Source organism: Rhinolophus hipposideros, assembly GCF_964194185.1.
Source record: "Rhinolophus hipposideros genome assembly, chromosome: 17".
Classification (NCBI taxonomy): domain Eukaryota; kingdom Metazoa; phylum Chordata; class Mammalia; order Chiroptera; family Rhinolophidae; genus Rhinolophus; species Rhinolophus hipposideros.
Genome location: NC_138063.1, coordinates 14,380,835 through 14,404,240, shown reverse-complemented (window position 1 = coordinate 14,404,240; position 23,406 = coordinate 14,380,835). Strand labels below are relative to the sequence as shown.

The window sequence follows — 23,406 nt, the reverse complement described above, 5'->3', positions numbered from 1 at the left end:
ACTTCTGCTTCTGTTATTTTACTTCTTTATTGCTGACCCCAGACTGTCCAAAAATCAGTACTTTTTACCTTCGACAGGCAGAAAAAGGCTATATGAATTAAGTAATATTCTCCTGTTTGTTTATAGGAAAGTAAGACTATCTCCTATTTTAGTCTGCCATCCAAAATACATTAATTACCCGAAGCAAACTGATTTTAAATTTCATTGTACGACACGACTTAATTTGAAACTCAGTTGAACAGAAAAAGAGGTACTTTGAATCAAGGAGTTTTTGAATTTTACACTCTTCTGATTGTAAGACAAGAAACAGCTATTAATAATTACTTTGAACTAGAACTATTTTGATGAAGCTAATTTTAGATTAATGAGTTTTAAAATGTCTTTATCAAATTAATTTTCTAATTTAAGAAAGTTATTTTATGCTTTTTATTAAAAGAAACGATGACTTGCTTTTTATGCCACCCAGGATGTAAAAAGTTTAAAAGCAGTTTTTAATAACTGCATTAACACAAAGCATCTAGTTATAGAAATGTTTGTTAATTTTTCCATCTCCATGAATAATGCACACTGCATTGAAATTATTTTTTTTATTTATTAAAGTTTTTGGGATGACATTGGTTAGTAAAATTATATAGGTTTCAAGTGTACAATTCTACAACACGTCATCTACATATCACGTTGTGTGTTCACCAGACTTAGTTCTCTTTCCATCACCATATTTTTAACCTCCTCTTCTCTCTTCTGCCACCCCGCCCTCCTCCCCCCCACTCTCTGGTAACAACTAAACTGTTTTCTGTGTCTATGGGTTCTTGTTTCTTTGTTCCAAACAAACAATCATTGGAATTATTTTTAATCAAATTAAGTACGTGTAGGAATTATTTTTAATCAAATTAAGTACGTGTGTAAAGCAAAGGAATAGAATTCTAGACGGCATTCTGCCATCCTTGGTCTTTGATGGACATTAGCAATTGGGAAAAGGCTTCATTCACTTGGTTACTATTTGAAATAAGTAGCCAATCATTATTAATTCATTTTGCACTCATTGTAATGGCACAAATCATCATAAATTCATTTAATTTAAAGTGCATATAATATGTTCTCCCACAGGAATTTCCTTGTAATTGAGCTATTAATTAATGTATTTTTAAAATATGACCTTTTTTCCCTTCTCTACTATTCACAGCCAGGGATGGTTAGTGGCCATTTCTTCATTCATGACTTCCTTTTAAATATGAGGAACGAATTTGTCTTAACTGGGCCTGTAGACTGGCCTAAGACAGACTAAAGCCCAAGAAAATGGTTATGTATGTTACCTACCAGCCGTTCAGCAGTCATAATTGAGGTCCCCCTGTCCCCATCTAATTCACCGCCCTTCCACATTTCCCTCCTTCACTTTCTTCAGTTATCCAGTGCCTTCTTCATTCAGGTTGTACAGGTTGCTAGAGGGCTTATAACAGCCCATTAGAGAAATTGCCTATGAGGTAACCAAGAATTCCTATGAGATCTTCATGCTTCAAGGAAAGCATCATGGGAGGGAAAACTTAAGCCAAAAAAAAAAAAGCTGGAGGAGAATGTCACTGACTTTATATGACTTAGTAAGTTATCTTTCTTATTTAGTACTAATTTTACACAAATAGAAACTGAGTAAAGTAAAGGGTATACCTGATTCATGTTCTAGTAGGATCTGTGGTTGTAGGAAATAAAGGTTGGATTTCACGTTAAGGTTGGATGTCACGTTAAAAATGTTCTATTAGTGTATATAGCTGGCAGTTGACTATGTGTGTGTTTTCAGCAAGTAAAAGTCTAAGTGTTATGTATTATCAAATGATGGTACTGAAACTGATACTTGATACTTACAGGAATATATAACTATTTATAGTTTACAAAGTGTTTTCATGTACTAGGCATTCAGAAATTGTAGGGTGCGTTAATAAAGTGAGTATACACTTTTTGACAGAATGAATAAATGCTCCAGAAAACAAATTCATTATTACCTAAGTAATAGCGTGTGTGTGTGTGTGTGTGTGTGCGTGTGCATTTTATGGTTTATATGTTCATCTTTTCAAAGACTTAGTCATCATAACCAGCCAGATACTATAAAAATTTTTTAAATTGATGTTTTTCATTGGTCAATTCATGATTGGACAATATTCATCTTGACAAAGCAAAGCAACGAGTTAGCCACAGTATAATACTGCCAGCTTTTGGACCACGGTTTACATATAGACTTTATTTTGCTGTCGGTCTCAATCCTTTTCTCATCTTTAGCGTTTTGCTGTTACAGCAGAGAGTAAATATTTTCTTGCAGCTTTGCTCTTTTGTCGTGCTTTAAAAAAAAAGCAATGTAAGATTGAAGTTGGAACACATACACACAAAAAGCTTGAGATAAAATAGCACTAAAATAGCTCATTAATCGTCATTAATTACTCTTGACTGCATGACAACAGAATGAGTCTCTCAACTGCCAGAGAGTCTAAGTTAATTGTGATTTAGCCAATGCTGGATGTTAGTGCTTTCTGCTTTTTAAAGGGTTTTGTTTTGTTTTGTTTTCCAGTGTTCTGAGGCTGTCTGAATTTTGGTAGTTTATTTGGACATTTGACTAGATATGCAGGGGTGTTGGTGATGATGGAGTGCTACTCACTAAATTCCCACTATAGAGCCATCACATTATCTGTATCACTCACCTATATTACACTTAAGACCTTGACTTGACCTTAAATATGGCCCCAGATTGACCTGAATAATGCTGAATTCCACCCCGTAATAAGTTCAGTGAGGAGCCTCTTGGTGAGCTCAGTTAAGAGCCAGTGACCAGTGATAGGACTTATTAGTTGTGATCTTTAGAGTGGGAGAAAGTACCCTTGTAGTTCCATTGGACAGTAAATATGTTGCAAATAGCAGTTGTTTCCAAACTTTTTGATACCATGGGCCAGTTCAATTTCCAAAAATAAAATTTGAGGTTATTTAGCAGTGTTTTTGTTTTTTTGTGTTGTTTTTTTTGATGAGTACAAACATTAAAAAATACCACTATCTTCATCATTTTATTAAAAACAAACTTTTATTTACCAAAAAAGTAGAAAGAACATAACTTTAGAATGAGAACTCCTTTAAGTTGAATCAATTTAGCTTTATGAAAAAGACTCATTACATTGTTTATATTTTTACCATTTCACCACAGTGTCAGAACCTGATATGGGCCAGCAGAAGCTCTTGGAAATTTCTGATCTGTGTATAATTTTGTTGGCTGTGCTGGGCATACATCATGTAAAGTAATTTTCAGTATTTGTGAAAGCAACAACATGTATTAAGTACTTACTGAATATAAAGGACTGTGCTAAGCCTATGACAAACATAAAAGTATTTTTTATAAATTTTCATATGTCCTAGGGAACTTAGTCATTTAGCAGATGTGAAGAGAGATTAAAATAAAATGAAAAGAATAAAATTAGCTTTAGACAGTAGAATAAATGCCAAGAGATGTTAGATTGTTGTTAATGTATGGATAGTAATTGCTATATTAATAATAAGAATTTCACTCTAAGTCAAGCAGGGAAGATGTTACAGAAATTTCTAGCTACCTATGCAATACCATTCTCACCTTCCATGGGAACAAAACTTCAGTTTTGTGGAAGATGGCTGTGTGTCCAGCTAACAAACTACATTTCCCATCCTTCCTTGAAAGTAAGGGAATTATTATATGATATGATTCTCGCCAATGACATGTAATCAGACCTTAAACGGGGGCTTAACTTAACTGGCACCTGTTCTTTTGCCCTTCAGCCTTGTCCCTTTTCCTGCTTGGAAGATGGATGCAGTGTTGGGTGTGCAATTAACCATTTTGTGACCGTGATGCAACTAAGTTAGAGCCAAAACATTATAGGATCATGGTACGGCCATTTTTAGATGTTGAATCTGTGATAGCAGCCTTCTCATTGTGTGAGAAAAGATAAAACATATAATTTATTTAAGTTTCTGTTTTGGGGAGACTCTGGCAACTATAGCTTCAATTATTCCATAATTCAGAAGGAGGAGGAGATTGGTCATAAAGGATATAGTTTTCAATCCGTGGTTGGGTAGAGTGTCATGAATAAAACCTGGTTATAAAGACGTATGTTGTGTGCACAGATGTGTGGTCGTCATTACCTATGCCCCAAACAACAGAGGCCGGGAGTCTTACCAGGCCTGCAGCTAGCCACTTGCCTTCCGTGGTTCTCAGGTACCTCATCCAAACATAGGAATAGATTCAGATTTTTCTAAAGTCCTTTGAATTCAAAACTTCTATGATTCTACTCAATCCATTTGGCTGGGGATGAGTGGATCACAATTAAAAAGGCAGCAGGGCTTGCTCCTTTCTAATCACAAGACAGCCCAAGTATTGATTTTCTAAAATGAAAATCTGATCATACCTCTCCTTTGATTAAAACTTTCCAGTGGTTCCCCATTGTCACCAGAATCAACAGACTCTTAGCAAGGCAAGGAAGGCCCTTTGTGATCAGGCTCTAAGAACCTGTCCTCACTGTTTTATTTCATCCTCCTTGCCCTCTTTCCCCTTGTCCATTGCCTCAACCCTTTCCCTTCCTCCCAACAAGATTTCCAGCCATATTGAACTTTGTGTAATCTCTTGATCCTGCTACATTTTTGCTCATTCCCAGGTCTGTAGACATCTATTCTCTCTTCCTGGAGTGTTTTCTCCCCTTTTAGTGGCTAACTCCTACTTATTCTTTAGGTTTTCTCTAGATGTCATCTTTCCCTGGAAGCCTTCTCATACCCCAAAGATGGGGTTAAGTGTCTCTGCTAAGCTCTGCCGTGATAGTTTGTGCTTATAAATGTTACACTGTTCGTAATATATTCAAATGACCTGTTTGCTCATCTATCTCCTGAACTAGAATGAATTTCCTTGAGGGGAAGGAAATTTCCCCAGCACTTAGTACAATATAGTAATATTCTATAACTAGTTATTACACGAATCTTTGGATGGATAGATTGGGACCAAATTATGGAAAGCCTTAAAGAATGTCAGGCCAGTTTGTTGAACTTTTTAATACTGCCCCTGGAGAGTCAATCATGATGGCAAATGATAGCATCACTTCCACCTTGCTTACTCAGTGAGGCACTATGGAATAATGGGCTATTTGCATAAAATAAGTAAATCTGTATTTCTGTACAAAATTAGATCCATCCTATACAGGTGCAACTTTATGGGGTACCAAAGACTTAAGAAAAATTCTGAGAGAGAAACCAAAATCATAAAATTCCATCATGAGACTTTTTCTATCAATCTGAGAAGGTACTATCGTTATCTTAACTTTAGCTTCTTCATCACCTTGGTTCTCTTTGCAGAGTACCTACATTATATGGGATTATAAGTTAAATCAACCTTACATTAGAGAATATGATGTAAGTTCAGAAAAGAATAAGCATATATATCCATTTTTATTAACACAACCATTTTTTAAAGCTTGGTTCCAGAAAGAATGTATGATTAGGAAGTTGGAAGCTTTAGGCCTTCTGGATTATTCCTTCAGAACCACAGTGTCATCATTGCCAGTAGCTTTAAAGTCGTAAGCATCCTATGAATCAACAGGGTTAGAAACCAAAAGGTTTAACTTGAAAATCCTCTTCCTCTTCTATTATTTACATGGGTTTTTTTTTTGTTTGTTTGTTTTTTTTGAGTAAGTTGTCAGAGATAGATGTGGAATTTCGTATGGTCCAAAACAGACCATTGGAAAAAACAATCATACTCTTACTAGGAGATTTAAAATTAGTATGTTAAACGGGCCATTTTTCTCTCCGCTTCTCTCGATGCCCCACACATGCCCTGCCAGAACTATAAAAACTGTCCCTCCAGAATTGTGGGGATCTTCATTCTGAGTTGAACTAAAGAAGGAGAGCTGCCGTGGGAGAATTTTGCTTACAAGCTCACTGAGTGACAGGAAGCGATTTAAGGGGAGGACTGGCGGTCCTACAGGGAACCTGTGTTTCCTGCTCAGCTGGGCCCGTCGCTGAGGGGAGATCCCACTTTGCAGTGGAGCAGCAGGCACCCTGGGGGCTGTTACAGGGCCAGGTGTCTTTTGGAGAACCCTTACTATTTTCCCTTTCCTGTCATTTCATGGGAGGGCAAGTGATCATATCTCCTATGCTGTCCTTCCCACTTTGTCAGAAAAATGATGGAAAATATCAAGCAATGTGCCACTTCCTGTTTATTATTGCTCTCAGGAAAAAATTGTCAGCGTGGTGAGCCAGCTGCCTGTAGCGATCCCACCACAGAGACCGTGAGGAACCAACCTGGTCCCTGGTCTGGCCCGAAGGCTCCCACCCGCCATGAATGCAGAAATGGTAGAGTGCAGTTAAGGAAAATGATGATTGAAATGCCATAAAACATTGTACATAGGAAACTTTACTTCCCCTTTGCAGTATTACTTCTGAGGCTACACCTCCAGGGAGCCCTAGTCCTTCAATTCAGGACGTCTGCAGAGAACGTAGTGGGGTTTCTGTGCAGCTCCTGCAACTTCCTAGAAGTAAAGAATAAACGGGAAAGTGGCTGCTTTCTTGACACTTTGAAATACAATACTGACAAACTGGGGCAGGGAGCTGCTTTAGAAATGTACGTGCCATAAAAGGCTGATTTATTTTCCACTTTAGGTCCATGATGTGCACAAAACACTGTACTTGGTGATTTGGGAAATGCAGAGTTATGTGAAACACAGTCCTACCCTCAAGAAGCTCACAAACTTAGGAACAGGGAAATGCACAGAAATGCTTATATTGTAAAATATCATGTGGTAAGGACACGTAAGTGCTGCACAAAAGAGAGAACAGGGGATCACTTTTTTAAAGGAGTTTATACTTTTATGGCTCACAAAACTTGAAGTTTTCCATATTAATTTGGAAATGGCTAAGGACGAGAGTAAAATTTACAAATACATGCATGAATGAAGTATGAATTGGGGGTGTTTTCTTTAGGAGGCTTTCCTTACATATGTACCTTTTTAGTTTACTGTAGGAGTTGTTAATCCAAGGTCCCTGGCCTCCTGAATAATTTTCTGCAGGATTTGGTGGATAGGGATACGTATATAGTTTCCTGGGGAAAGGACTGGTGGCTTTCAACAGATTCTTAAAGGATTCTATGAGAAGAAATTCAGAACCACTCATTTACAGACTGCCTTCACAGACTCTTACCCTGGCTTGACAATAGCCTTCATTTTTCTTCACCTCCATTTCAATCCATTCTCATTTAACAATCGGTTATAACATAAAATGAGTGTTTTTATTTGTTGAATGCATTAAAGTTTATATGCCATGTTCTTCATTTTGAAGACAGACAAGTTCAACAGCTATAAGGGAAATCACAAGCCCTGACTGCCGTTACCGAGTGCTTGCCAGCACTGGGTGCTCGACAATACACTTTGCCTGGATTAATTCATTTAACACTCCTGAGAGATAGGTACTACTATCCCCATGTTACAGACAGGGAAGCTGAGGTTCTCTAAGTACCTTCCTAAGCCTGCCCCCTAATAAGCTGTGAAACTCTGGTCAATTTTTTGTCTTAAAGCTGACAAAAGCCTGCACTCCCCTAACCCATATGGTATGCTGTCCTATGGTTTATAAATTGTTTTGTCTCTTCCCCCAAAAAACAAATAAATGAACAAACAAAAACCTTCTTCTACATTGCAGTTTGCTCTTCACAGTCCCTCGTGTTTTTCTTTTTTAAATGTCAAAATGCCTTTTGAAGCAGATGGGCTTTTGCAGCTCAGTAGCCTCTAGGCACAAGTGTACAAGCTGTCAGCATTATCTTCCATATAAAGTGGTGCATGTTAGTTAAAATCTAGATCATGTCATCAGATGTAAAACATCCTATTGAGCTGTTTTTAATTTAACATACTTGAGTGAAGACCTGACCGTACACTTCACACCATCGTCCTCAATCCGAGCACCAGAATGTGTAGGGGCACAGGCTTAGGACCGGAGCCATTTTCAAATTCCAAGTCTGCCTTCTCCATCCCTCATTCCTGTGGATGAACATTGTCTGTGACGAGACATGTCACTGGTGGGAAGTGTTTGAACTCTGTTCGATACAGAAGAAAGGTGAAGAACTACATGTCATGTCATTTGAAGACATCTCCAGAAGACTGAGTAGGGAGAAATGTTTGAAGTTGAGGATCCCTGATATGTTATGAAATTATGTATAGTTATTTATCCATAATTTGTATGTAATTAAAACACTTTAGGATATGGTATAAAATATTGTAACCCAAATATTCCCTTTAAAGCATGTGGCTGAGCAAACTATAAACTTGACATCTTTTATGGTCTTACTGTTCAAAACCCTGTTTCAGTTAAAAAAAAAAAAAAGACATCCAACGTGGTTTATGTTTTGAACATGTACTTCCAAGAAAACATTACAAAAGTAACATTACATTACTGCTCTGCCTTTTGTCTTGTAACTGTAGGCAAGGCACTGACGTTCCTTCTGCTACAGCCCCCGAGCCCCAAACTTCCTGCACACAGCACTATCCGGAGAACAGCCATTGATCTGATTGGACGCGGTTTCACAGTTTGGGAGCCTTACATGGATGTGTCTGCCGTCCTCATGGGGCTTCTCGAACTTTGTGCTGATGCCGAGAAACAACTTGCCAAGTATGTGCTCACTCCCAGTTAATTTGTTCTTGTTTTGATTTGTTCGTTTGTTTTGCCATCAATGACCCATAAATTGTGTTTTCAATAGAAAAATAGACAAATAGCTCTATATATGAAATTTGGGGTTTGGATAATGAAAGGGAAGTATGTTCCTATCATTTTAACACCATTGGGACTTAGCATTGACCCATGAATGATTGATCAGTAACATAGTTTTAAAATTATGTTTATTCTGCCTTAAGATATTACTAGCTAATAGTGATAGTGTAAATGATAGTATAAACGTATCATTTATAAGGGAAATGATATATACACTTGCCCAAAAATGTTTTACTAATAGAATAGGTGACCAAATAGTTTGGGGAATTCCTTCTTTGCGTTCATTTTAATTTTTAAATCTACTTTATTGAGGTTTTATTTGCATAGAGCAAAAGATCAGCCATAAGGGGGTTTCGGTGAGCCAGGGAAGCAATGATGAGAGTAATGGAATAGGAAGATGAGCTAAGGGAGTAGCTAAAATGAAGTGGAAAACACTTGATAACCAAATGGCTAGGCTTTGGGAGGTGGGTGATTGGTGTTGACTTGAGAACTCAGCCTCCTGATTCCTGGAGGAAGTCTTTTTTTTTTTCCTTAGTATAATACACATAACATGAAATTTACCACTATAATCATCTTAAAGTACGTAATTCTGTGACATTAAGTGCATTTACAATGTTATGCAGCCATCACCACTGTCAAGTTCCCAGTAGTGGTCACCCCAAATGGAAACTCTATACCCATTAAGCAATCACTCCACTTTCTCCCCTCCCACCAGTTCCTGGAAATCACTAATGTTTTCTGTCTCTATGAATTTGCCTATTCTGAATATTTCATGGGAGTAGAATTAAGTAACATGTGGCCTTTTGTGTCTTGCTTCTTTCACTTAGCATGTTTTCAAGATTCATTCATGTTGTTGCATATCAAAACTTAATTTTTTATAGCCAAATAATATTCCATTCTATGGATATACCACATTTTGTTTATACATTTATCTTTTGATGGACATTGGGTTGTTTCCACCTTTTGGCTATTGTGAATAGAGCTGCTGTAAACATTTCTTATATAGGTATTTGTTTGAATACCTACTTTCATTTCTCTTGGGTAGATACCTAAAAATGGAATTGTTGTGTCATATGGTAATTCTATGTTTTACTTACCGTGTTCCCCTGAAAATAAGACCTAGCCGTACAATCAGCTCTAATGAGTCTTTTGGAGCAAAAATTAATATAATACCCTGTCTTATTTTACTATAAGTCCTGTCCTAATATAGTAATAATATAATACAATATAATATAATATAATACAATATAATATAATACTGGGTCTTATATTAATTTTTGCTCCAAAAGACGCATTAGAGCTGATGGTTCGGCTAGGTCTTATTTTCGGGGAAACACGGTATTATTGGGGAACCACTATTTTCCATAGTGGCTGCACCATTTTACTTTCCTACCAGCAATATATAAGAGTTCCATTTTCTCCACATCCTCCCCAACACATTTTCTGGTTGTGAGTGTGAATTCCTAGTGGTAGGAATTCTCAAACTGTCCCATGATGCCTCTCTTGATGTAAATGTTACCTCTTCTTTGATTTTCTCAATGAATGGAATTTCATTCTTGTCACTGTTAATCTCTGTTAAAAAACTAGAGTTCTCTGCCTTTTCATCATGGTTGCCTTTCTCATATCCCACAGTTCTCTTTGGTGTCAGCATGCTTTGGGCTGTAGTCTTTCTGCTGGCCACTCTATGCTCAGAAAGCAGTGACCAGAAAAACAAGTGAAGGCTAGACTGGAATACTTGGCTTTGTCTACAGATTGGGCACTCCCAGTCCTAAGTCCCAAGGTTGATTGACAGAAGGAGGGTATTCATTTCAAATGTAGGCAACTGCCCTCCCCTGTCACCTCTTGTATTGCCATGCTTCCTAGACTTCACCTGTGTCTTTCTAGCTATATACCTTTCAGCAAATTACTACACCTTTCTACCCTGGTTCCATCTATAAGTTGGGGCTAATTAAAGTACCTACCTCACAAGGTTGCTGGTAAATGAGTTCATTATTTGCAAAGTGCTTAAAAGAGTATTAGTGCATATTAAGAGATTAAATGGACGTTACCTCTATGGTGGTAGTATGGTCGTGATGCCATTGTCCTTTTCCTGTAGTTCAACAGATCAAGAACTGCCTGTTTCCAGAATGAACAACATAGTGGTAGCCAGGATAGTGTCTGGATACCGGAGGTCAGAGAACTGGGGGGAATGTGAGCTCATGAGTTCTGTGCAAAGCCCAGAACATGCTTTCAACCTCTGTCCTTCCCTTGGCTGCAGCTGCCATGGACACCCTCCCAAGAGTCCATTGCTGACTTCTGTTACCACAGCTCTCCTGGTTATCTTGAGAAGCTTTTAACATTTTTTGACTGTCTAAAATTTTACTTTTGCCTAATTTTTTACATTATTTTCAAATCTGATCTAAAAACACAGTTTCACCAGTGTGCATGCCTATTTCATTGCCTGGGAGAAGTGATGGGTTTTTATTTTTAGTATTTAATATTTTATTGTGTTTTTAAATAAATCTACATGAAGCTGATATCAGCAAACAGAAAGAGATGCACTGATATTTTACCTACATGTAGTATGTCTACAGATACAAATACTAGAGTTTTTCAGTAGGTAATTTACACCTTGCTATTGTATCCTTTTCTGTCATGAAGATTAGTATGACTCTATACACAGCTTTGAATAAATGAATGTATCAGCATTTAGCCTTGAGGAGTCCAATGTAATTTTCATCATGATAAATTGCATAATAAGCAAGAAAATGTTTGCTTATTAATCTATAACAAGATTGAGATTGAAAATGGCCTGTTACACCATGACACCCAGGACAGGCTGCAGAAGGACTGAAATGGGGAGAAAAAGAGCAGCGACGTGTGCGGGGGGTGCCATGTGCCGCGTGCACCTTTCACTCAGGTGCCCTCCCGGGCCGCCCCTCCCTCTTTGTGTCGGAGGTGCTGTGTATGCACAGCGCACAGCTGCTTACCTTCTGTGATGTTAAACCTGCCTTCTGAATAAGCTTTTACATTCGGCTTATGCTTTTTAAAATTTAACTTCATGTTTATTGCAAAAGAAAACACACAGGCAGTGTTTTCCTCTTTATTCTCATTCTTGTGAGTTTATGAGGGATGGGTTCTTAGGGAGGGGCCTGCTATGTTACTCTGGAAAACGCAGAGTAGCACACAGTTTATTTTCTTTCTCTTCCGTATATCAACATCCTCGGTCAGAGATGACTCCTGGGAGGTCTCCGACAACAGCTATCTATGGCTCAACATTAATAGAGTATTTTTCCAGAATTAATAATGTGTTTATTTTAGAAATATGTCTTAGAATTTTACATCTATGAAATCAAAATCTCACCAGTTATTTTCCAATGTATTCAAATATTTTTTTCCAAATTTGAAACTGTTTATAAACTAAGCAGGCATTTCTTGAGGACCCGGTATGTGTAAGGGACCGTGTTAGTCTTCGGGCAGTTGTACATCAAGCAAGAGCCTGTCTCCAGAGCACTTGCAGTCTTACAGGAAAGACAAGAGCTGCCTGGAGATAGCGTGATGTGAAGTGAGAAGGAGAGTAAAGGTCTGGACATTCAGAGCAGGAGAAGAGACAGAGAGCTGGGTAATCAGAAAGTGTGCAAGGAAGAGTATCCTATGAATCTTTCATTTGGATGATTATGAGGAGAGGACAGGCAATGGGACAGAGATGGGAAAGCACACCCAAAAGATGCCGAATAATACCTGAAAACATATGGCGAGCGAAAGTAAATACTTCTTTTAACTAATTTTATTCATTTATTCCTTGCAGAACTTAAATTGTGGGATGCTCCCATCTAAAACTCTAATATCATTTCCTTCCCAGTTATCTCTGGGGAATAGAATTAGGGTCAAAGAGAACATTGGTTTTACCTTTTCCTTTATAAAGAGTGTTAATGCATTGTTTTTCCTTGCTTGTAGCACCTGCCACATACCTAGCACTAGATAAGGAAACAGAGGTATGGGATGCAGTCCTCTTATTGAATTTTTGCTCCCTATGAGTTTCTGAGCTGTACACACCACAGATATTTCCATCCAAATATAGGGAAGCTCAAAAGTAGGCTCTATATTTAGCATTTTGCAGATGAGAAAAAACCAGATCTATTGTCTCTGGTCAGTGAAAAAGATGGGGTTCAAACCCAGGTCTCACTGACTCCAAAAGCCACTCTCTTTACACCACACCATCTTGCATTCAACATCTAACATCACAGAATGAAAGACCAACTGAGTCCTAAATCTAAAGCAACCTAATAAAAGGACGTAAACGTAGTGAACTCAGAATTTTCAGTGTACTTTCAGATTTTAAAAATATATTTAATGAAATCATATTCATTGAGAATTTTGTGCCTTCTAGAAAGTAAAAGCCTATTTTAAATATCAGTAAGCTTCTTGAGTGCTTGGGCCATGTGTGATGCGTTTATTCTTATTCACAACTGTCAAGTAGTTTACATGCAATAAACATTTAATAATGTCATCGAATTTTAGAGATGAAAATCTTAGAGATGAAAATCTTCAGCATCTGATCCAATGCCCTCAATATGCTATTAAGTAAAAAGAAGGATGAGAGAGTTCAAACAACGTGTCTGAGGTCACAGTGGTACTGTAAGAGCTAAGACTGTCACTTAGGTCTTCCCACTCCCGTTTTGCTGCTCCCGTACTGTATGATTGTGCTATGTTTTCTATGACATGTGACCCACAGGTAGAATCTGAGGTGAGGGGTTTTTTAGATGAATGGTTATTTGTAAACGAATCATCATTCGTAATGAACTGTTTACTCTAAAACGGAGGCTGTACTTCATTGAGATCATAGGGCAAGCTATCCCCAGCTAATTGCAGAGAAAATAGAAAAAGGCAGTATTATGTTTTTTACAAATCCATATATTTGTTAGATCAATATGATTATGCACCCATTGATAAAATGTTAGAAACAGTAGAAAATCCTACTTTATAAAGGAACAGAAAAATCCTTGTGTTTTTTTGAAGGCTTGACTTACATCTCTATGTGTTGTGGTCTGTAATGTGGGTTCTATTTTCCTAGTTTATGTTTCAGGGCCTTTATCCTGAAAGAGAATGGCAGAGCCCTGAGGGCCTTGGCTTCTGAAGGTGGCCAGTGTTTCGTCTCATACTGCCACGACTAAGGGATGTTAATAAATTACACAAGACCATTGCTTTTCTGGAACATTCAGTTTACCAAATGTTAAGAGAGAAACATGTAGTATCTGGAAGCTACACATGCTTTGATAACATATAGGTGGGCACAGTATGTTAGAGGGATACTCTTTGAACCATATAGAGTTGGAGAAAAAGAGTTGGCATTTGAAGTCAGATGTCAACCATATTTTTTAAATTTGAGGGACTGAGAGTGGAGAAAGTCATATAAACACTGAGGTGCTTTAGAATTCTGTATTTCAAGTATTTTTCCTATTCACATGACATTTATTTTTAGTAGGAAATTTATAATCTGAGGAAACCATTTAACTAAGTCATGTTAGCATTGTTTTATTCATTGTAAATGTATACAGCATATAGGAAACAGCTCTAAAAGATAAGTACTTGTTGGAAGAATTGCCATCTTTGAGTTGAGGAAATTAATGTCAGTTATGAATTAGCTAATTAAGGTCCAACATAACGGGAATTAAAGATTTCTTATTGCATTAAAAACAATCGTTAACACACTGTTTTGCTAGAAGGGATAAGATAGAATTCCCAGATGTTATTAAGCATGTGTTTCCAAAATTATTTTAGTTTTTGTTTTCAATAAGGAGTGTTTTCAAAGCCCTGTTACTGTTTGTCCTACTCAGCTTGGACCACTCTAACAAAATACCGTAAACAAAAGAAAGGTATTTCTCACAGTTCTGGAGGCTTGGAAGTCCAAGATCAAGATGTTGGGAAAGTAGGTTTTACTCTCTGAGTCCTCTTCTCTTGGCTTCTAGGCCATCTTGCTGTGTGCTGACATGACTCCTTTGTGCTCACAATTGAGGAGAGACAAAGTAAGCTCTCTGATGTCTCTTATAAGGGCACTAATCCCATCACGAGGGCCCCACCCTCATGACCTCTTTTAATCCCAAAGGCCTATCTTTAAATAACCATCACCGTGGGGTAAGGATTTCACAATATGAATTTTAAGGGAGGACACAAACATTCGTCCATGACATCATTCAGACCGTGATTTGTGGGCTATTCAATGAAAGTTTAAGTACTTTTTTCCCCTGAATATTCCCTTACAGCATACCTTAATTTGACAGATGGGCAAGTCTGACAATTGTAGACAGTGACATTTAACTGAAGTGGTCTGACATGTAACTTTTAAAATGCTTTTACTGCAAGGGAATAAGGGTTAGAACAGGATTAATGAGCAGTCATGGAAGGAATGAGTTCAGCCTGAGTGGCCTATTTTTCTATTCATGTTTTTATTTATAATATCTATCATCTCGGGTATTTCATATTGGATATGTATACTGAAATGCTGAGTAAAATAGAGTGTGTCATATCATATTTTTTTAGAATAAAGATGGACACCAAAGGCCCAACCTATAAAGCTACATAACAAATGATCTGCATAATAGCCAGATAAGCAGGATCAGATGAAAAGAGTGAGTTCTGTGTTTACATATGGATTCCAGAATAAGGCAGACACTGCTTTAATTTCACCTCTGATGATATGGTCCTTTTTCACTCAGTTAGAATCCCACATTAAAATATATATCACACGCACAATGCACTCTTGACTTCAAACATAACTATATGCAGAATTAGACTGTCTGTTGGGACTACCAGATCAATTACTTTGACTTCATTGCCTGGTCAATTCAGTCAAATAACTGGCTTAAGTGATTTTTTTTTCCTGCTGAATTGGCTAGGTAACTTCACTTAGTACATAACTGTTGAACAGCTGCTCTGTCGAAGGGCTGTCCTAGGCACTTTGGGGGGAGGCTCTTGATTAGCAGGCATGGTCCCTCTCTGCATGGAGTTTACAATACAAAACAAATTCCTCATGCCCAACAGGATGGGATTCAGTGCGAAGGGCCCAGAACAAAGTGGTGGTGTCGTGGGTGGTTTTTGTTTTGGTAGAAGGGCTTTGCGACAGCAATTGCAAAATACACGTGCGCTTCCACAAGAATTGAACAGAGGGGAGGGAAAGGGGTAAAGGAAAAGCATTAGCAAAATACTACCATAAAAAAAGGAATAGAATTTTGGAGACCAATTTTGACATTAGCCTGCCTCAGGAGGATTAGTGTTGAAAGAAACCAAGTTGTAAATTAGCGAAACTAGACTATGGAAGGTCTAGAGTCTGAAGCCACGGAGATGAAGATCTTCCTTAGAAGGAGAAGGAGCCACTGGAGGTTTGTAAGCAGAGTAACCATAAGTAAAGTTGGTGTTTTGGGAAGACTGCCCTGGTGATGGCACATTGACTAGACCACAGAGGAGAGATACAGGGTTCTCTTCTTCTCCTGAGCCTTGGCAACTCCTTCCTGTTATCACACCTACAACCCTCCCACTTTTGCGCAGCGGATGCTCTAAAGGTCACTGCTGAGCCCTGACCTCAGAGCAATAGATCTGTGCGTGTCGTGCAGTCCCGCACTCGCTGCTGGACACCAGTGACGTGAGTCACTCAACTGCAGACACTGACGCCCCGACAGCGTGGTGGGTCTTCCAGCTTCCACTCAACTCAGCAGGCAGTACTTTTATATGCCTTCGGTCAGCTTTCTTCTCCGTTCCTCTACAGCTAGTTCTGTAGACCCCACAACGCATCACCAAACCTGACCACTCTTCGTACTGGAAGACGTTTACTGATTGCCCCAAATTCACAAGATCATTTGCTGACATGGAGGAAGGGTGACGTTAACGAAGCCAGTCAGCGGTTGTTAGTTGATCTCATTTTCTTTTCACTGTTTCTGTTTGTGAGGGGCAACTTTGGTCAGAAGGAGTATCTATCGTACATATAATATAGGGCAGAGCGGAGGTGGATGGTGTTGCAGCTGTTGTCTCATTAAATCTTCTCATCAACCGTGTCAAGCAGGTATTTCAATATACTCGCGTGACAGACATTGTGCTGTGCAGTGTAGGGTGGCCACAGGGCACAGCATAAGGGTGCAGGGAGCTGTCTACTTGTCACTGTGACATGAGCCTTGAAAGTCTGCCAGCTGACCCCCCCCTCCCTCAGGTGCACACGCACATGCATTTTCATTCATTCCCACTCCTTCTTTCTCTCTCTCTCTCCCTTCCGCCCCACCCCATTCTCAGCTTTGCACTAAATGTTTCTCCCCCAAGCAAGGAAAAGTGTGGAAGAAAGCACTTAGACATGGGTGATGAGTGTATGTGAGTAGAACTCTGATTTCCACCTGCAAGAGGTCACAGCAGCACACAGCTGAGAATGGACATGACTTATCTGGACTCAGAAGATGCTGTCACTCTTGTCCTGCAGAATCCAGACCCCATCTCTTAGCAACTAAGGGAGCAGTACATCCGTGGGGAGGGCAGATTGGAACCCAGAGCCTAAAGTGCAGCAGGGTCACACTTTCTCTAGCATTGTATTTCCCTGGATACAACTTAGCTCTGTAGGCAGCCACAGCCCTGACATAGATACCCGTGTTTGAAATACACCCTGCAGGTGTGTCTCGTAAGCTCGGTGGAGCAGTGTATCACCTGTCCCATACCTGTAAAGTCTTACCCACGTATACGACGTCTTTGTTTAGCTGAATTTGATCTTCTTGAGGACTTTCTGCATCCCAATTCTGTTATTTAATACAGTTGCTCTCCATTACAAGTTTATATCCACATCAGTTGATAATTGTCCATCCGTATCTTTCTTCAAACCACCATTGATGCTGAACAAAACAGAGCTGAAGTCCAAGTACTACAGCAGACCACTAGAAACCTCTGTCAGGGATAGGACCTAACCATTCATCCGAAGCCTCTGACTGAGAGAGTCATGTTACCAATTCATTAACCCAATTATCCGAAATATCATCAAGCCCCTGCCCCCTTTATTTTCTCCAAAGAGCAGCTATCCTGAAAGACATTCACTACCGCCATGACTCCTCACTGAACTTCTCTGGACCTGATTTGTCTTCCTTAACATGCTGATGTCACCCACCTGGTAGGGAGGGATGTTTGGGGGTAGACACAGGAGGACACGCGATAGCACCAGAAAGCCTGACTTCAGCCCGGGGGTTCCACGGCCAGTCGCTTTCCTCTGTATTATGCTTCCAGCAATGGGATAGGCAGCCTAGGAGATAGACTCGCCTTTCCCCTGGCTGATTGACTGCTTGGCCCAGATGTTGCCTAGGGGATCTTTTCCATCCCCAGTAATCTGTAATTTTATTGCTCTTCTGAAATTTGATTTGGGTTTGTTCAGAATTATTCAATGAACATACCATTTTTATTTGTTTTAGCCTGTCAGGTGTTATCAGCACCTCTTATCCACATTGATGGGAAAAAAAAAGGAAACATCATAGAGTATCTAAAAAGTTTCATTAGTTTTTGAATGTCTTCAAACTTGATTTAATGATCTAAACTTTATAATTAGTTAGGAATCTAGCCCAGCACTACTCACGTAGTAAACATTTCTTTTGCTGAATTCTCAATATTAAAGTTTAGTCCAGAAAAGAAACTCGCTGACTACTCCACCATACTTTGCTGCTTCAACTCTTTCTAGCTCCTTCTGTGCCCCAGGCATCAGGGTCTTCCGTGGGGATGATGCGTCCTCCAGTGCATTCCTTCTGTTTATTGTTCAATATGTTTGTCCTCTTGCTCACATCTTTTTTTTTAGTGGGAAACATTAAAGGAAGGCTCACCACCCTTCTCTCCTCTGAGTTCCTGCTTTGCCAGTTATATTCTCAGTCAAAGATTTAAGCAGCGTAACACTCACAAAGAAACTATAAGCAGAATTTTCTGTAATCAGTTTACCTTCTTTTAACAATGATGGATGTGCCTACGGAATGAATCTTTATTTTCAACTAAAAGTTCAAATAATGATTGCTAGATCAGTTATAGAAATACCTATACACTTTTAGAGAATTTTTAGTAAAGGTAGCCCAGTTTACACATGAAGCACACAGACTAATTAGAGCAGGACAGATCTTCTTATAACTTTACGTAGATATTTAAATATCAAAATGATTTAACCAGAGGGAGAAGCTATACTTGGATCTCTTACCAAATAACAAAATACACCTTGAATAGAGTTGATGTGTGGCTCACATGCTGCATTTTAATTAAAACTCAATCTTTTTCACAGCAGTCTATATGAAGGAAGCTTGGAAACAGAAGAATATCTTTTTTATGTTAGGGATGTCAGAGGAATATAATGTCACTGTCCTATCAGGAAATTCTCACAGTTTGGAAAGATTTATTTTATCATGTACATATTTTTATGTATAGCCTGGACAATGCCAGGCTGTATGTTCTTTATAGAGAGAGAATAAGTCTCAGTGAATATAATTTGTGCATCAATACAACGTAACTATTGGCAGAACATACTGACTAGCGGATTGCTTCTGAAAGTATTGAGTGTGGGATAAAGTACCAGTACTAGTGAATTAACTGAAAATAATATACATACTAAAAACAATTTCATCATTTTCAGTTTTTTGATAATTTTATAAACAGGAGTGAATTTTGCTCCCTTTCAGATATATGTCCTTAAATATAGCCTTTTCATGCAGCATATAAACAAATTACCTCTAACTTCTTTTTAGGAAAACATTTGAAGATTTCCAACAAAATATTTGTTCTTGCTTTATTCTGAGCTTTGTGATATGGATTCAGCGCTAGTTCTTGATAATTTGTTAACAAGGCGTTTGTAACACTTTGAACAGATGCACATACTGTTTTCAATCTTCACGGTTAATTATTCGATTTTGTATTTGATGCCAGAACACCCTGACTCCTAATCACTGCTCATTGTTGTAAGTCTATTATATTCTAACTGTTTGAGTGCTCCCATTGACCTTGAACTGACATTATAAGCTGTGTCTAATCTTTGCAGTCTATATTTCTAATGCTTCTTTTCTTTTTTCCTTTTTTTCTGATCCCTGGTTAGCATCACAATGGGGCTGCCTTTGAGCCCAGCAGCCGACTCCGCCCGCTCCGCTAGGCATGCCCTGTCGCTCATTGCCACTGCCAGACCACCCGCCTTCATCACCACTATAGCCAGAGAGGTGAGTGGACCGTCTCCGTGTGTTCTGCCTTCTCATTTAGAGGAATTATTTGACATTGTGAGCTAAGGGTCCACATCCACAAAAAAGCCTTCCAGGTTGTTGTAGAAAAAAGCAAGTTGATCATTTGGTACTGAAATGAATACATTTTACCTGTGTGCGTGCACCCTGAATTCCATGGAGGTGCATTCATTATTTTGTGCTTTCCTATTCATTTCTGTTCTCGAAGTTAATTCTCTTGTAAATATCTAACAATAATTTTTCAATCTGAACTATGTCAGGCTTAGTCAAATTCAAGTGTATTAAAGGTGTTTGTTCATATTTTACACGTATATCTACCTGTAATCAAAACCAAACTTCTTACTTAACACTGGCTTTCCAACTGTAAACAAAAATGTAAGTCATAAACTTGCTAATTGTTTTTCCTATTACATGTCACAGATAAAGACTTGAATGCCAATTGATCCCCACATTCTTAGTGTTCTAACTAATTGCCCACATCTAACTGAAAAGCTAGTAAAGAACAATGAACCAATTATAGGATCTTTCCTATAGGTCTTAGTAGCAGGAGAGAAAGGAAACGATGAGACGCTCCTAAATTTTTGCAAAGGTTTGTTCCATTTCAGCATGAATAATGTCCACGGGGTTTGGGCTCTTTCGGAGTTGTTTTTCCGTTAGCTGTGATGAATTTTTAAAATACTAAATAAATACCTTTGTGTCTGCCCTGATAGCCTGAAACCTATTGGGCCTGTGTCTGCCTCGGAGACACCCTTAATTGGCATGCAGCAAATATCTGTGACATAAAGACAGCTCGAAGGAAGGAAGGTCCTAATAGCAGCTTGTATAAGTTTATAGAGGCAGTGGAACTTTGTTCATAGCTAAACTACATTTGTAGACTTAAGGCTGTGTGTTTTTCTAATAGTGCACAGTGTTAAAGTAGTTTCCACTGTATTTAAAACATATGTATATATGTGTTTATATATTTTATAGATATTACATACTTATATCAAGTGTATGTATGTATAAAAGAACAGACTTATTAGCCATGGAATTTTTTTTTACCAGTTTTTCCCATCAGTAGAATATGCACAGATTGTAATACTGGATATGCTGAGTAAGTCTTACAACAGCCTGACCACGTATACACATCCCATAAATGCCAGGCATTAAACTGCCTCTTTAAAGAGAATAAACAAGTATTTATATTAATTGTGTGATTTTTTAAACTTAATTTGCACTATTTACGTATGTGAGTATTTTGAAATGAACTGTTAGAATAGCCATGCTTTGGATTTATTCTACTCCAGCATTTGGTTAGAAAGGTAATGTTTAAATATTTTAATGTAATCATCCACTTTGATTACCGTTTCAAAACAAGTTTTCCATTTTCACTTAGAGTTTTCGAGTAAAATGCTGAGGTATTTCTCCCGGTTGTTGCTGTCTCCTATGCCTTCCCTATGCCCACTCCACCAGGGCTGGTCCATGGCCAGTCCAGGGCCCACTGAGGCTCTTTCCCCTCTGAACTGTGTAAGACTTACAATTTGGATGGGGGAACATCACACTAAACTTACGTCACTTACAAGGCTCACTATTTTTGGAAGCATGCGTATTTGAATCTCCCAACTTGATTATAAAGCACCTAGAATGGTGTCTGTGACATAGTAAGTGGCATATGAACATCATTATTACTTGAGAGAAAGGATCGTATTTTATATTTGCTGATATCCCTTAACTGCTATCCACCTCAGTGCCAAATATACCAACTTTACAAACCTTCAGTTTGTCTCTTTTTAAGAAACGTCATGGTGACATTGTGTTCACGTCCCCTAGACCCAGAAACTTACAGAATTTTATTAGAGAATACTTACTGAGTTTTCGTTGTGCTAAATACCTTCTTTTGCAACCTCACTTCAGGAGGTTTGTTTGTGTTGATTTTTTTTTATTTTTCTATGGTAATAAGTGAAAAATAAACCAGCAGCTAGAAATGTAAAACCCTATCAAATGTCAACCATATCTACAGTGTGAATGTTTTTATAGGTACACAGGCATACTGCTCTTGCAGCAAACACCCAATCGCAGCAGAATATACACACTACAGCTCTTGCACGAGCCAAAGGGGAAATTCTGAGAGTCATTGAAATTCTTATTGAAAAGATGCCCACAGATGTGGTGGATCTTCTCGTAGAGGTAAGAATATCCTGTTTTAAATGACACATCAACAGCCTAAATTAAATACCCCAGTGTAGTAATACAAATCATCATCTTTATTTCCAGCATTTCTAAAAGAAGGAAAAAGATAACTACAATAGATTAACCTCTGTACTTTTTAAATTTTCCTCAAAAATCAAAATGATTGCTCTGTCCATTTACCATTCACAGGGAATTAATTGGTCTGCATTAGCATAACTCTTAAAGGTCGTGTTCCCTTTGACATCTTTCATTATAAATTAAATAAAACATACAGTGTGCTTGAATAAAAGCTACCTGTACTGTACATAAATATGAATAGCCTTTAAAGTAAAAAGTCCTGTTTCTTCACTTTACTGCACTGTCTTACAAATGTTTTTCACCGAAAAAAAAAAGATAAGCCTCTAGTATAAAGTAAAAATACTAGTAAATATGTTCTAGTAAATATGCTGTAGTAGTTTTGAAGTAAATATTAAAATCGACCTATCTAGAATTTCCATGGGCAAATAAGGCCTAAGTTAATAATTTAAATTTTAGAAAATCAAGAATTTGAAATTAATTTCAGATTTGTATCTTTTCTCTAAAGGTTATGGACATCATTATGTACTGCCTTGAAGGTTCTTTAGTTAAAAAGAAAGGTCTTCAAGAATGTTTCCCAGCCATCTGCAGGTAAAGAAGCCTATCATAGCATGCAAAATAAAAATTTTCAGTAACAAATAATTTTTTTTTTAATTTTGGTATGGTTGTATTGTTAAGTTAGAAATCCAATCATTAATATCTGCTTACTTGCTAAATCAATTTAGGCAGCATATAGTCAAAAACACAAATATAATAGTACTAACTATTTGAAATTGGGTCATGAAGAGGTTTCTCAAAACGTGAAAAATGAGTAAGAGCATGTATTGAATATGTCTATTCTTATATCTATTACTCAAATTAACATCTACATTACAAAAAAGGAGAGTTAGGAACTTCTGGCTTAGAAGAGAAGATAGATACACTTTTAGCCAACAGAAACATTTATGCCACATTTTTGCTGGTAAATTTTATTTTTAACGTAAAGGTGAGCATCTGCATATTACAGATGTTTTGCCTTGAGAAAGTAAGAAAAGAAGCCAAGAGCATTTAAAACTTTTACAAACAACGTTGCATATTTTAACTATAACTTTAAGATTTTTTATGTGTATGGCCTATAATTGTTAGGAAATGAAGATTTTTTTAAATGTCAAAATGTAGCAATATTATGCTTATTTTTCCTTTAAAGTATTTTTAGTTCTCAAAATGTTTATAGCTTGAGGTGCACTTAAAA

At 37.9% G+C, this 23,406-nt stretch overlaps 1 protein-coding gene across 3 annotated transcripts in view; it reads left to right on the top strand.

Moving 5' to 3' along the window:
• Nucleotides 1-23,406, top strand: part of WDR7 (WD repeat domain 7) — a 301,626-nt gene that overhangs the window by 195,982 nt on the left and 82,238 nt on the right. For all 3 annotated transcript variants that reach the window (XM_081078981.1, XM_081078980.1, XM_081078982.1), the window contains 4 exons: nucleotides 8,451-8,637; nucleotides 19,796-19,913; nucleotides 21,948-22,097; nucleotides 22,684-22,766. In XM_081078981.1, coding sequence (XP_080935107.1) covers nucleotides 8,451-8,637; nucleotides 19,796-19,913; nucleotides 21,948-22,097; nucleotides 22,684-22,766 — 538 coding nt within the window. The remainder of the gene's footprint in view (nucleotides 1-8,450; nucleotides 8,638-19,795; nucleotides 19,914-21,947; nucleotides 22,098-22,683; nucleotides 22,767-23,406) is intronic.